This window comes from Fundulus heteroclitus, chromosome 19 (genome assembly GCF_011125445.2).
Source record: "Fundulus heteroclitus isolate FHET01 chromosome 19, MU-UCD_Fhet_4.1, whole genome shotgun sequence".
Classification (NCBI taxonomy): domain Eukaryota; kingdom Metazoa; phylum Chordata; class Actinopteri; order Cyprinodontiformes; family Fundulidae; genus Fundulus; species Fundulus heteroclitus.
Window position 1 is genome coordinate 15,726,791 of NC_046379.1, and position 15,460 is coordinate 15,742,250.

The following is a 15,460-nucleotide window of genomic DNA, read 5'->3' on the forward strand; positions in this document are numbered from 1 at the left end:
TTCTTAATATTTTCATAATAATCATCTTTCTAGCCGTTTTATTGGCTTCACTGGGTCCTATTTTTAAAAAGTTTTAAAGTGACTGATAAAATACACAAATAATGGTCTCCCTTTACAACCATGCATAGTATTTACCCATTAAAATAAATGTGTTTACCAAATCAGAGTGATAACTAATATTTCATATCTTGTCAAAAACTGGTAGACACAGGACACAAGAATGACACACGTAGAGTTTATTCTTCCTCAAGATAAAAAGAACTAACATCCAGATACAATTTAAATCTTCTTTTTAGAAATTTAGCAACCTGGTAAACCTTCTGTACTATTTTAAAATAAGGTTATTTTACTTTCGACAAACAGGTCATTTTAAAAAGTTGGTGTGCCTAGTTTCTTTTTAAATGTAAGTGCATACAGACCAGCGTTTTGCTCATGAAACAATATGGACTTGAGGGCAGAAGAACTATATTTATTCCATTTACTGTCATTCAGCCTGTATTTCCTGATGATTAAACTTGGTAATGTCAAATCAACCTTAGAATACAATAAGGTACTTTGGATCAACCGAATCAGTGCAGATTAAACTGTTTTATGAACCTTATCGCAGCATCTATAGGTACGGTTTAGATTATATATTTATCAGAAAATATCTTATAATCCTCCATGAGGTTACAGTTGGAGTCCAATAGATCATAATATGCAAACAAAATATCTTTTTCATACCACTGTTAATAAAAAGGGATTTCCTGTTAATTTCCATATGGTTGTCTAGAGAAAAAAAAAATTCCCAATAATGGAGAATCTGTTTGTCAAATCTTGACCCCTTTATTGGAATTTTGTTAACTTCAAAATCACACTTTAACAACAACTCAACCCTCCTGAGTCCCTGAACAGAGATCTTTGTATGTATATGAAAACACATACAGCCAACTTGTGAAAGACATGTTTTTAAGCCAATTCATCTTAAAGGTTCCAACCATAGATTGAAAAGGATATTGGTGTTTCCTCCTCTAATTGCGTTTTTATATAGTTATTACTAGGATTGGACGATAATTCAATATCAATAAAAAATCGCAATATGACTTTATTCAATAAAGGTGATATAACATTCCCAATATTTCAGTATAAATGACAGTCTATGATTGCATAATTTTTCACTGACTGACGTTCTGGATTTTATGTAGTTTTATGTGTTTTATTTTTTAAAGCAAATGTTTCTAAAATGTTATATTGGAGGGCGTTTATAAAGGTGGTAAAATAATTGTCATAAGTCAGTACATGCATCTGCTGTGGACATTCTAGGCAGTCTTTCTGAGGCTTTTATTTTGTTCATATCGATATTGACCGAAATGAAGAAATATATTGTGAAATAAGTTTTGGCCATATCGTCCAGCTCTAGTTATTACTAAGTACTTCATCTCGGATACAACTCTTGAAGCAACATCGGCATCTGCACTAGTATGAATGGGTCACATAGTCCTGATGTTCTGGAAAATAATGATTTAAAACATACATCAAGGGCTTTATCAACCATCAACTTGTTTTTTTAGATGGTTGTATTATTAGAAAATTAAAAACTTTGTCACCGTTAACTCTCTTCAAGTGTGTGAATCTTGTTTACCTTGATGTTTTCGTAATATCCGGTGTCACTGACGTGTTTCCGCTTTTGTTCCGAAGGAAGAACAACAATGGCGTCCTGTAGTAAGGTATGTGTATTTTTTATTTTAATTTACCCGACAAAACTACTTGAGTAGCTAAAACATAAACGGTTACTATATTTTTGTTGCTTATAGTCATTAAAACTGTCGATTACATGTGAAGTAACTCAGTTGAAATATAGTTTAAAACGTCCTGTTGTTATGCTAAGCTAATCGTCGTTAGCCTGTATGCTAACTAGCGTTGAATCTGTCGGATGTGTTCGGCTGTTCAAATGGTAGTTTATAAAAATAAAAAAAAATTGGTCATAATAAAACCATGCTTTTCATCGAGTTAAGCATCAGTGCTGATACGTGTTCTCTCCCCAAGGACACAGCCGCTGCTACTGAGGAAGAAACGACTGAAACGTTGGCTTCCCAGAAGAGAGAAGAGAGGCTCCGCAAATTCAGGGAGTTACATTTTAAACGGGTGAGTTGTGTAACTTTGCCAGATTCTGTCAAATGGCGCGTCTCGTGTCGCAGAGCTGCTGTTTATCGCGTATTTTTGGGCTCATTTCGAAAAATGGCTTAAAGAAATACCCGCTTGTAGATTTCTTGTGTGAACCTCATCAGCAGCTTCCTGTAAATCAGATTTTTGTTTTCTCTCTCTCTTCCCCAACGCAGAATGAAGCTCGTAAACTGAATCATCAGGAGGTGGTGGAGGAGGACAAGAGACTGAAACTTCCTGCCAACTGGGAAGCTAAAAAATCCAGACTGGAGTGGGAGCTTACTGAAAATGAAAAGAAGAAGGTATTTCTCCTCAATGAGTCTGTAACACAGTTCTATGTTAAAAGCTTTGGCCCACTCTTAATTTCCTTATAATTTACACTGGCTGTAATATTAAGTTACCTTTTATAATACAATTTCCCACTTATTTTTACTCAGCCCTTAATTGTAATTATTGCAACACTTGTTATTTTATAAAAAAAAAGAGCAAGATGTGAACCATTGTTTTTTTTCCCCAAGATTCAGTTTTAAATGGTATCTTTAGGCCTTTAGTAACCATTTGCCTTATATGACAAACAATTTGGTAAAATAATCAAATTTAACCTAGTTTTACATGAAAATACAGTTTTATTTTTCTTTCCCTTAAAGAGAGAGACATTTTCCAAAATGGCCAGCGTGTGCCCCTCTGAGGGTCTTTCCTGTGTTCAAGAAATCTCTTTTAATTTTCTAATTCATCTCCAATCATTGTTAGGCCTAGGCTGGAATAAGATTCTCATTGTTTGATAACGTTGAGCTGACATATCACGGTATCATGATGGTTACTCAAAGGTTTTAAACTTAAATGTATAACTTGGAACAATCGCTTTCCTTTAACACCAAAGGTAAAATAACATGATTATGACTATTATGGTCACGTCATTCTGGCAACTGTCAGAATAACTACAAGGTTTCTGTTTTAAGGGAAAGGATTATTGTGGTAATAATAATGATAATAACCATAAAAAAATAAGTACTGAAAACACTAACTTTGATAGTAGTTAACAATCTTATTTTTCAGAATATTTCTCCTGTTTTGTTCTGGTGACTGGTTCTTTCTTTGGCATCTCGTTAGAAAGGACTTTAAACTTAAATTTTTCAGCAATTTGAACACCATTCCTATATATATATATATATATATATATATATATATATATATATATATATATATATATATAAACTTTAGTGTATTGTAATACTAGAACTGGCCCATGTCTAATCATCATTAATATTAAGACCATAAAAATTAAGGCATGGTGGAAACACCTCCACCTTGGTTAGGTTGGGTGTCTTCTTGACATTATGTATTGTCAGCTTGAGAGGAAGGCTTCTGATTGGTCATTTGCAGTGTTGATAATAATGTTTTGCTCAATACTGAATGCAGCTGCACATTATATTGAATTCCTGTCATTACCACAATTTCAGTCTAAGCGGTATCACTGTCGCAGAGGATTGATTGAATGCAATTTTGGTTTCTTTAATATTTCAGAAGGCATGGATTCACACTCAGTAATAGATTTGCCCAGTTTGATGGAAACAAAAACCTGACATTCTTGTCTTCAGCTTATATACATCCTGGTAAACCAAAGCCCTAAAGGTAAATGAGAATAGTGGGGTCATCATCATGATGATGGAGAAGAAAGTGAAGGAGGAAATTGTGGACTATTTGTAATTATCATTTCAATATTCAAAAATAATATTACAGTTTCATGTTTGACATTTTGCAGCCCTAGTACCTAGCTTGGTTTGTGTTTATTAAAAAGGCGATGCAATATAATGAAGCCACTGTAGCGTCTCTGTTCAAAATTGCAATAGCCATATTGACTGCATGTGTGGATCACTGCTTTTGTTCCCTTCATCATCACAAAGTCCACACCATTCTATCTGAGCTTCAGCATCCTGATCCCTCAGGTCTACACCAGGTGTTGGAATGAAGGGCAGTGAAAGTCAGTCAAAGATAACTAATGATATCATGAAGTACACTGCTCAAAAAAATAAACACTTAACACAATGTAACTCCAAGCCAATCACACTTCTGTGAAATCACACTGTTCCACTTAAGAAGCAACACTGACTGACCATCGATTTCACCTGCTGTTGTTCAAATGGAATAGACAACAGGTGGCAGCTCATCTAGGATGGCACATTAATGCAAGCTGTGGCAGGAAGGCTTGCTGTGTCTGTCAGCGTAGTCTCCAGAGCATGGAGGCGCTACCAGGGGACAGGCCAGCACATCAGGAGACGTGGAGGAGGCCGTAAGAGGGGAACAACCCTGCAGGACCACTACCTCTGTCTATGTGCAAAGAGGATCAAGAGGAGCACTGCCAGAGCACTGCAAAATGACCTCCAGCAGGCCACAGATGTGCATGTGTCTCCTCAAACAATCAGAAACCGACTCCATGAGGGTGGTTGATCACATCTGGGACATCATGTCTCGCTTCATCCTCCAACGCCACGCTGCACCACAGACTGTCCAGGAGTTGGTGGATGCGTTAGTCCAGGTCTGAGGGGAGATCCCTCAGGAGACCATCCGCCACCTCATCAGGAGCATGCCCAGGCATTTTAGGGAGGTCATACAGGCACGTGGAGGCCACCTATGCTACTGAGCCTCATTTTGACTTGTTTTTATAAGGACATTATATTAAAGTTGCATCTGCCTGCAGTTTGTTTTTCCACTTTAGTTTTGAGTGTGGCTTAATGTTCCCTTTATTTTTCTTAACAGTATTTATTATTTTTTTCATAGCACCTGAAATTTCACAAGCATTGTATCCAAGCAGACCGTTGCGATTGATATTGCACACATTGATATTGCACCATTTAGTCAAACACCAACGTACAACAAGCCGCCTTGGCTGCCTGGAAACTATTATCAAGTTGTTATTATTATTCAATGATTTTGATCATTGAATAATGATCAAAATCAGGTCGCGACAGACTGGCGACCTGTCCAGGGTGTACCCCGCCTCTCGCCCAGTGAACGCTGGAGATAGGCACCAGCACCCCCCCCCCCCCCCCCCCCCCCCCCGCGACCCCATGAGGGAGAAGCGGTTTGGAAAATGGATGGATGGATGGATATTGCAAAGACAATTGAATATACCGCGCGGTTCTAATTGCGCGTTTATCTTGTAGGAATGTGCTGCTCGCGGTGAGGACTATAACAGAGTGAAGCTGCTGGAGGTCACCGCCGATGAGGCAGAGCGATGGGAGAGGAAGAAAAAGAAGAAGAATCCAGACACGGGATTTGCAGGTTTGTGGCTTCACACTAAAAAAAAAAAAGTAACACAGCAGTTGGTTTTACCTGCTTTACAGGTAATGAGTCAGCCATTGATGTTCTTTTTTTTATCACTGCACTGATTTCTTAAGCCATTAATAAAATGCTGTTGGCACGCAGTGGTCACAATACAAGATCTGAGCACTACAACTTTAATTGAACAATACTAGTTAAAGAGTGTAATCCTCTTGCATATGGTGTCCCAGTTTATGATTCCCCTCTGTGATAATCACTGTTATCTCTGAATAAAGCCATAATGGACACTTTTTAAAACATCATTATCTTAATAAAACATGCCATGGGTTATACAGATTAACAGAAGCCATTTTTAGCAATAACCTAACCCTGTGTGGACCCTGTTGCTGTATGAGGAGTTGTTCCCAGTGCCAGTGAGGTGTTCAAAATGAAGAAATATGTGGCACAAAAGTTGTTAGATATTTAAAAATAAACTTTCTGACATGCCTCTGATTTCTTGAGGATGTGGGAGAACAAAAAAGAGCGAGACTCTCAACAAATAACAGGAAGGCTGAATGTCTTACAGCAAAGTTGCTCTTTTTTATTTTAGCTGTTAGGTTTGTCCTCCCACCCTCCATGGCAGAGATCCTTGTACAACATCTCCATTATTTCAGTAAATCAATTCACTAAGAGAAACACATTATATAGATTACCACGAACTGAAGCTTTAAAGCCTTTAGTTCTGTTAATCATTTTTCACCTCCAGCTATGAAAAACACAGCATTTAAGTTTCAATTAAAATTAAAAAAAAGCTAAATTTTCATGGAGTTTAGTGAAAAGTATATTTAATACCGATTTAAAGAGGTACTTTAAAAGGTACTTTTAATCTGACAGTCAAGCCTCTTAGAAATACGTATTATTATTTATTGAATATGACTGTATAGGCAATACATATGCAGACTTTTCTTTTACTGTCAGTCACACTAACCATGCCTATCGCTAATATAAGATGCTAAACGTAGTTCAAAATGTAAACATGTAAGATGTTTTTAAACCATTTTAGAGAAACTGCTTTCCAACAGAAGTGCCTTGACATCACCCCTGGACCAAATATCAACTGATCATCGCTCATGGGAGAAATTCTAGTACAAACCGGGAATTGATGTTGTTTCTGTCTTGAAATGAGAAATCCGAGTCGTCAGCAGGTGTGGGAATTGTACATATTCTAATAATCTGTTGGTTTCCTAAAAAGTAAAATAACTACTAAGTTTTAAAGTGGCAGACGGAGCTTTCTGAAGCTATCGAGTTGGAAAGGGATCGCGTTTTAGCCAGAGGGGCTTGTCAGATTTTACACATTGAAGCGATCTTAAATGAAGGAGCGCAATAAGTTCTTGGTGGAGTTTTTTTTTTTTTTTTTTTTCTTCAGAGGGAGGAGTGTTTACGCACATGTTCCATCCTGTCTTAATGAGGTTAGCGTGGAGGAACCACAAGGATCCCATCTTTTAAATAGGCAGCTCACCACCCACACACTCAATTTAATAATCAGCTCAGTGTGTGATTCACTTTAGCTTGATGTACAGACTTTAGACGGCAGCCTTATCTGTCTTCAGCTGATAGAGATCTAATCTGATCTGATCTCGCTCCTTAAGATCTTTCACATCTAATGTCATTACCAAACATTGTTTCACACACTGAAATCGCTGTCGGTTCCAGATTACCTCCCCCCTGGCTTCCTTTGGCGTCTTTAGCCGTAACTAGATGGAACATTCATGGAAAGAGCATGTGGATCAAATGGGTTTTATTTTGGGCATGGGTGACCCTGTTCTCACGCTTTTGAATCCTTTTCATGTATCGATTAGTTATGTAATGCACTGAGAAAAGCGGGGCGCTGTAAGTCTGCCACCCTGTTTTCTGTCACCGCGGTGCAGCGTGTGATCGTCTGCGAAACGTCCGCGTTCCTTGTAAGGTCAGTGTTTCATGATCGTAAGCACACGGATGCAAAACATCTCCCTAATTTAATCTACAGGGGAAAAAAAGGAGTTACTGCTGTCATCTATTGCCCCCCCCCCCTCCTCCCCCTGAATTAAAACCTCTGGGAGAAAATGTTCCCCAGAGGGGCTCCAAGAGAGGAACGTTGCCTCTTTGGACCTTAACCAGCTGCAGCTTGCATTGCTGTGCCTCATGTCTGCTTGTTGTTTGTTCCACTAATTATAACTTCTCCTTTTTTTTTTTTTTTTTTATCTTGCCATCTTCCACACACACAATGGACTGCAGGTTATGCGGAGGCCCAATTCCGACAGTACCAGAGACTCACCAAGCAAATCAGACCAGACCTGCAAAGCTATGAGAAGCAAAGGGAGGAGAGGTGAGTCAAAGCCGCTCGGCCTTCTGGGTACGGAGTGATCCAGTGCTGTGCAAAATGCCGTTTTGTCATCAGCTCACGTTTTTCCATAAGGCGTGACCTGTAACATCAAGAAATGTGTTAAATAGGACACAACATATTGTTCTCTAGTATAAAAAAAAATCAAGAACAGATCAGAAATAAAGTGGTAAAGGGATAAAAAGCCATTTCTAAGGCTTTTGGACTTCAGCAAACCACAGTGAGACCCAAGACACAGAGCCACAATGAATCTTCTCGGGGACGGTCGGCCTCCCAGGATTACTTATAGGAGAAAATCAAGAACTCCTGCAGGAGGAGACAAAAGCCCGGGCCAACCCTGAAAGAACTGGCCTCATCTGCTTGAGTCGGGCTCAGTGTTCACGATTCAGCGATGAGACCGAGCCCAGATGGCCTCCACGGGGGAGGCCCAGCATGAAAACGATCAAAAAATAACTCGAAAACCACCGACGATCAAAAGCAAGCCAAAAGCTGCCTTACATTAGTCAGAAACATCATGAGGATCCTTAAGTTTTCTAAAGGTATTCGTAAGCCGCATGTCCCAAATCATTTTATGTAAAATTAACGCGGCATTTCAGATAGAAACATAGATCAAACACGGTGGTGGTGTTTTGATGGTCTTGGGTTTCTATCCTGGTTCTGGGCCGTGAATTCTGCTTTTCCACCAGAGAATCTACAAGAAGGCTGTCTGGTCCTCAGTCCGTGACATTTAAGGCCGACGATCACAAACCCTTGATGGCAGCCGTCCCCGTCAAGTGCGGCGCGTTTTTAAAATGAGGCCAGGTGGATTTGGAAGCTCTATTTTTTTGTTATCGAAATCAATTTATACGACCATCACACCAAAAATAGGAACTGATGTTCATCTAATGTTATAGATTGAAATCTTTTTCACACTGTTTGATCGATGAGTCCCACTATAAGGGCCGTAGAAGTTGCTCCATAGGGACATGTCTGATTTAAGACCAGAACTGTGAAATCTCAAATAGAACAGGATCAATTGCAGCCATTGGCCCGGCGTTACCAACCCAGAAATCACCCGTCATGTGTTCATAAAGCGCTTTACTATATTTTCAGCCGTGCCCTCGCCAATTTGCCCCGGGATTTGTTTTGACGTAGATGTACGACCCAGAAATAATCTAAAGATTTCAGAGGGTAGATGCACAGGGCCTGCACGCTGAGGTCAAGAGGGTTTCGGTGCCTGCAGGGCCGTTACCCTTTTACCGCCACCGCATGCGAGCTCGCAAAAGGATCCACTGTCACGGCTTGCCCCGAAGCAGCGTCATCTTCCTCGTTTGGATGTTCCGAATCACAATGGCGGAATAGAAAAGTCCGTTTAAGTATGTTAAAATGGTGGTAATCTCAGGTTATGTATTTCTAATTCTTTTGCCGGTGCTGCTCCACAGCGGTGAGGACTTCTACCCCACGTCCAATAGCCTGAGCTACGGCACCCACGTTCCCACAAAGGACGGCATTGACCGCATGGTGGAGGATGTTGAGAAACAGTAAGTCACAGTTGTAAATTTTAGAGATTGCCCCCATTCTTCCTTGACCTTTTTAGATAATTTGAGCTGCCAGATCAGTACCAGTCCGCCAAGGCAGCTTCCTCAGTTCAGCAGATAAATCTGTGCCGGGAAGGAGCGGGAGAACGGGGACAGGGTCCGCAGAAACACTAAAATATTTGTTGATATCCCGTCTCACAGCCTTAAACCCGTTAACAAGCGGGTGTGGGGAGTCGCCTTAATTTTGGTAGACATCGTTGGCTCTGGCTATTGAATCGAGTCATCTTTTTTGATTTATCTAAGAATGCGAGCGAGTTGAGTCAGATGTTTTTTTTTTGTTTTTTTTTTTCCCCTCAACACTGGCACACCACAAACATAGTGTGGCGATACAGTAAGTGTCAGCAATGTAAGTCTGTCTCTGTGATAGAGCGGAGCCTGTCTAATTTGAAGAAAAATCAACTCCGGGGTATGAATCCTGGTCCAAGCAGACAGTCAATCTTAAAAAAAAAAAAAAAAAAACGAGGAGGGGGGGTGCAGTGAGTGCTCACAGGATGGGGCCAAGTCAGTGTAGTCAGTAGATGCTTAAACCAACCTTTCTGCCCTGTGAAGCAATTCCTAAAGTACATTAAGATAAGTACCTTAGTGGTCCTTGCTTAGAAGAAGTACTATAAAGGATGTAGGATGTCTTTCTTTTGTGCCTCGAGTCTTAACTTTTTCTCTTAACTTTTGATCGCTAGTGTTTCTGCGTTGCAGACAGTCTCAGGTTTGTGTCGGGAGATGCAACTGTAGAACATTAGACAAGGACTTAGCTGCCAGGGTATGACGCACAATAATGCTTTGAAGACACGGTAAATCAGGAGTAGGAGCTCACAAATTGACAGCATTTTCCCCTGAGCGTGTACGTGTGTCTTCGGTTTTCCATCGCCACTCACCCTGCCAAATTTAAACACATGCCCTGAAAATATTGCTTGCAGACAATTATTGTTATTGGATACGCCGTGGATAGGGGCCATACTGGTTCATGGAGTCCTTCATGAATTGGCTTTTTTTTTTGTGTGTGTGTGTGTGATTGTCAGGATTGAGAAGCGCGCCAAGTACAGCCGGCGCAGGGCTTACAACGACGACGCAGACATCGACTACATCAACGAAAGGAACGCCAAGTTCAACAAGAAGGCGGAGCGCTTCTACGGCAAATACACGGCAGAGATCAAACAGAACTTGGAGAGAGGAACAGCTGTCTAGTGAGACCTGTCACCCTGTCACTCTATGCTGTGGATGCTTTATTTTGCTAAAGTTTGTAAGCAGTGAATGGGTTTTCTCTTATGTTGCTTTTGACCTGACAGGTCTAAGAATATTGTCTTATGTTCCTTTGTACAGTATTAGGACTGTAAAAGCTATACGCCACCCCCCCCCACCCATTTTTTTTATTATTAAATAAACCACTTATTATCCAGTAATCTTGGCTTTAGTGTTTGCTGTGTGTGGTCTTATGATCCAAATATTTTAAGCTTAAGAATGAGCTACTATCAAACCACTGGGCATGTTCAGCGTAGGATGTCAAAGATTGACTGTAGGTGCAGAGATAAGAGCCATCACCTCCATCTCAGGACTGAATGGCCCCGAGCAGCGACCTGACCCAGAAAGCCTTGTGACTGGAGGCTGAGATGAGCAAACAGGTTCCCATTCAAGCTTGTTCTGGTGTGCAAATGCAGGGGCATTGCGCCCCCTGCAGGACAACTTTGGTGCAACCCCACAATTATCCAGATAAAGATAAGTTTAGTCCTTAATTTTTGCTCCAAAGCTGGCAGGATAGTTTACGATCCTTTTAACTTGGGGATTTTTTTTTTTTGTTGGAAAAAGTTGTGCGTACATTTACGCTGACATCTCAGATGAATGTCAAACCCCTCATTAATCCAAGTTAATTTGATACTTGGACACAATGCAATGACTTGCAAGATGGATGACTGCTGAGAAAGTGTTGTCAGACATGCAGTCTGGCAATAAGGAATTCCAATGTGCAATTAAGCCATTTTATTACAGCGTAGTGATAACGCTTGATTTAGTGTTCCACACCTTGGCAGTTCAATATTTACTTTAAACTGTTGCCAAGCAGCTCTAAAGCTTACTGCAGCAAACTTTTAGTTGGGTTTGTTGAAAAGTAGCCCCAAAACTTCATGTAGCTACTAAATCAGCCAATGCACCTTGCTTTTGGTATAATTAACCATTTTAAGTTATGGTAGTAAGATCAGATACAGTGATCAGTGCTGATAATGATCGAAATCAGAGAGCATGTGCCACTTTCAGACGTCTCTGCTTCGCCACACAATGAACTGAGGTTAACAGGACCTGCAGAGCGTCACCGCATCCTGAGCAAAGTCAGCCATGAGTTGGGTGTGTTGGACATGAAGCGCTGCAGGACACCAGCTCTGGCACCTAGAGCTACATGTTCATGATTATATGGAAAACAGTGACATCATGTGGGTCTAACTGGAATCGCTACTGTATATATTTAGCAGAAACTCAGCTGCTCATGTTTCTGTTAACCCACTTATTTAAACTTCTAATACTCAAAGAAAAGAACCTCAGCACCTGAATACTACCAGGGCCATTATTATGTCAACTCAAAATTTGAACCGAACCAGTCTGGTGAATTTTAAAGAATGGGGGAGGGGAGGGGGAATAAGTGACACAAGATTTTTTTATTCAATTCTTTATTGAATGCTTAAATTAACAATACAACAAAAAAGGAATAATCCCACCTGAATGAATTCTTCATTGCATCCCATTTAACTCTTTAACATCTGAAAGAAAACCACGGAATTATATTTACAAAATATGTACATTATTTACAGCGTCCATGTGCCCTGCCATACAAATGGCCTAAGCGTGTTTGCTCGGACTGGAGCTTTGCCCTGAACTGATGGGAATCCAGTGGCCGTAGGGCTTCCGGCTTTCAACGCTGTCAACCCTGGGAGTTACCTTGGCAGGTGATGGAGCCACCACTGTTGGTTTGGCAACAGAATTCTACAAAAGAGAAAATGTTTTGATCAGTTTTATTCAAAATCATGTTTGGCTTTTAGTGTGAACTTGTGTAGAAGGGAAAAAAAAAAAAAAAAAAAGACTTACATTAACACTGAAAGCAATTTTCCTGCTTTCAATCCTCGGGCTGGACACACCAGGCTCCGCAGAGTCCTAATTCAAGGAGAGAAAACAAAATGCAAAGTTAATCAGAAGCAAGAAGCTGCATTTCAACCTGAAGTTCATATTGATGGACTTCAAAGTGTAGGAGTAATTAAACAAAATGTAGGGCATATAAACTTCAGCGTTCATGCAGCCCTTTCATTACTTAAATTTTTTATCTGACAGAGACACTGAAGCTGAACAAAACAAGTCTACAAAGCAGTTTGGTTAAACTGGAAGACTGATGGAACAGTGATGAAGACGCAGGTTCCCCAGCCCCTCAGCACACATCTTGTGCACCAACTTATCTTTAGAATACGGCGGTCTCTTGACAGGAATAGTCATTATAATGCAGTCCACATGTCTGCTCCTTCAGCGAGTGGCAGATTCATCTATAACAATAACCCATTTCATCTGAAAGCATAAATACATTGTAATGGCACAGAACACCTAACTAAAATATCTAAAATGCTTGTGTAATAAGTATACATTAAATCTGACTTGACGTATTATGCATCTGTAGGTCCTCATTTCATGTATTAACACAAAAAAAACCTAAAGACTCAGATAACATGTCAACGCAAACAAATATGGTTGTCACCCAAGTCACATGACAGCCTTTTAATCCCAGGTGCCGATGAGTGAAGGAGACCACTGTCATGTAATCTATGAAGACAGGAATAAATACAGAGAGCATGTGTGTTCCCTCATGGGTCAGAAGGTTACAAGACAGGACATTACAAAAAAAGTAGAGCAAGAGCAGGTAATAGGTTTGCTAGTTAGCTCCTAGAGAAACTGACTAACAGCAAATGTAAGGAATTGAAATGTTTATAAAAAAAATTAAATACATTTTTCAAAATGGTCGCCACTATACAACCTTTTCCGTGCCGACAGCAATGCATTGCACCCTAGTCAAAAATAAAAATAAGAAGCTTTCAACGCCTTTCTCAGAGACTGAGAAAGTAACTTCTTCTACCTCCTTTCACTTTTCTTTATCAACACACTCACCTCTGAGACAGTCTTTTGGGAGCCGTGCCTTGGCTCTGGTGAAGAACTTCGGCCCTCTGGCTTCTCTGACAGGATGGGCTTCACGCTTTCAGGAAGGTCCAGCTTCTCCACTCCAAGCATCCGCATGGCATTGGCCTGGGCAACTTCAAGGAGTTCTCTTTTGTCTGAAGAACAAAATCAGATTAAATAAATAATTCCTCTCCAGCACTTTTAAAAATAAATATATATATATATAAAAAAAACGGATCAACTCACCACGCAGGCTTAAACTAACAGAACGTCCGGATGACCTGGAGCGCGATCGCCCCCTGTAGGGCCTGGAAGGAGAGCGGGAGAATCTGCACCTCAGCTGACTCACAGGTCTCCTGTACCTGCTCCAGCGTGCTGGGGACCAAGAACGGGACCTGGACCTGTAGTTTCTGCGATGGCGGTAATATCGGTCTGATGAGGGGGAGCGGGAATACACCCTGTAGCGGCGTGGTGGGGAGCGGCTGTAGGAGCGAGAACGTCCCCGATAGCGGCGGGGTGGGGAGCGGCTGAAGGAGCGAGAGTGTGCCCTGTAGCGCCGCGGTGGGGAGCGGCGGTATCGGCTGCCGCCATAACTGCGGTGGTCATCGCACCGACAGCGGGAGGAATGTCGGTGGCAACGAGGGTAGGAGCGGGACCTGGAACGGGACCTGGAGCGAGAGGAGGACCTGCTCCTAGAAGACGATGAAGATGACGAGGACGAAGACCTGTGGCGCCCCTGGCGGGTTTTACGCCCTCTGTAGCCGGAGCCGGTGGAGCGGCTGCTGGCGGAGCTGCTCACTGACCGTGAGCGAGAGCGGGAATGAGAAGAGCCGGGGCTTTTCTGGTCGAAGATCACGTTGAGGCCGTCGCTCTGACGAGCCTGTGCCATATCGGAGTGTGAGCCAACCTGGGAAGCCATTGCTCAGCTTTTCTGCCGAAGGCTGAAAAAGAATGTGAAATAGTGTTACTTATAAACGTAACACTCTTGTACCTAGAGTCCAAATAATTAAAACGACCGATGGTCTGCTTCCGTGCACTGCATAAACTGTTACGTAATTGAACTCAACTCCGCCCCTAGCGGTCGAAAGTAGAGTTGCGTAACTACAACGGCTGGTCGATGAGTTCTGGAAATTTCCACCAATCTCTACGGCTACTAGCTCAGCTAACAGCTTGGCCTAGTTCTTTAAAACAAAGACACCCGTCGGCGAATAGCAGTGTTTACTGATTAATCTATCAGCAGGTAACGACACAATATAAAAGTAAATAGTTGTATAAATAAAACTCACCAAAATATAAATAAAATGTAATTTAAAAAAACCGTTAAACGAGTTGATGTAATCTTACCAGTTCCAACTGTAGACAAAGATCTTCTTATAAAAGCGTCGAACGAAACGACTATTATGTAGAGAAACACCTCAAAATTTGTCTTTCACAGAGTGCCAATGAAAGAAAACAGCTCAAAAGCTATCAAATATGTTATCCTGTGGTCAAATATTACGAGAATGTGAACAAACTTCTCCCACGATGTTGAACCTCCGGTCGTCGTCGCTGGAATGACTGTGGGACTGCGGCAGCAACGGCTTTAAAGAAGCCTCTGGAAATTTCCATTCGCGAGCCGCCTGGCTGATTCGATCTTTCTAACCGGATCACCTTTAAGAGTCATCTACGTTTTGCCGGAACGTCTCAGTGTACTCCAAATATACTTCACCATAAATTTTAACAAATATGTTCTTCGGGAAGTATTGTTTTCGGCATCACATTTGCCAACAATGAATGTGGAGTTGATGTGGCATTAAAAAAAAAAAAAAAAAAGGATTCCGCGTCTGCACTGTCTAAAAGAATCGGATCATTTTCCAAAAGCCCTTCAAGATAATGGACGAGTGTCTTACATAAGTGAAAAGCATAATGCGGTTTTAGGAAATACATTAATTAAATAAACAGCAGTGGTGAAGATACAATTTCA

The 15,460-nt window shown here is 41.1% G+C and overlaps 2 protein-coding genes across 2 annotated transcripts; one reads left to right on the forward strand and one right to left on the reverse strand.

Annotated features, from left to right (window-relative positions):
- Window positions 1-1,612: 1,612 nt before the first annotated feature.
- Window positions 1,613-10,757, forward strand: syf2 (SYF2 pre-mRNA-splicing factor). The gene is made up of 7 exons (XM_036151008.1): window positions 1,613-1,706; window positions 2,026-2,124; window positions 2,319-2,444; window positions 5,307-5,424; window positions 7,678-7,768; window positions 9,205-9,303; window positions 10,377-10,757. Exons 1-7 carry the CDS (start codon window positions 1,689-1,691, stop codon window positions 10,540-10,542), a joined length of 717 nt encoding a protein of 238 aa, XP_036006901.1. The 5' UTR covers window positions 1,613-1,688; the 3' UTR covers window positions 10,543-10,757.
- A 1,237-nt stretch (window positions 10,758-11,994) lies between these two features.
- On the reverse strand, window positions 11,995-15,069 carry rsrp1 (arginine/serine-rich protein 1). Its single transcript, XM_012862092.3, has 5 exons — window positions 14,842-15,069; window positions 13,744-14,438; window positions 13,489-13,652; window positions 12,427-12,492; window positions 11,995-12,324 (listed from the first exon to the last, which is right to left on the reverse strand). Exons 2-5 carry the CDS (start codon window positions 14,414-14,416, stop codon window positions 12,181-12,183), a joined length of 1,047 nt encoding a protein of 348 aa, XP_012717546.2. The 5' UTR covers window positions 14,417-14,438; window positions 14,842-15,069; the 3' UTR covers window positions 11,995-12,180.
- Between the last annotated feature and the right edge of the window lie 391 nt (window positions 15,070-15,460).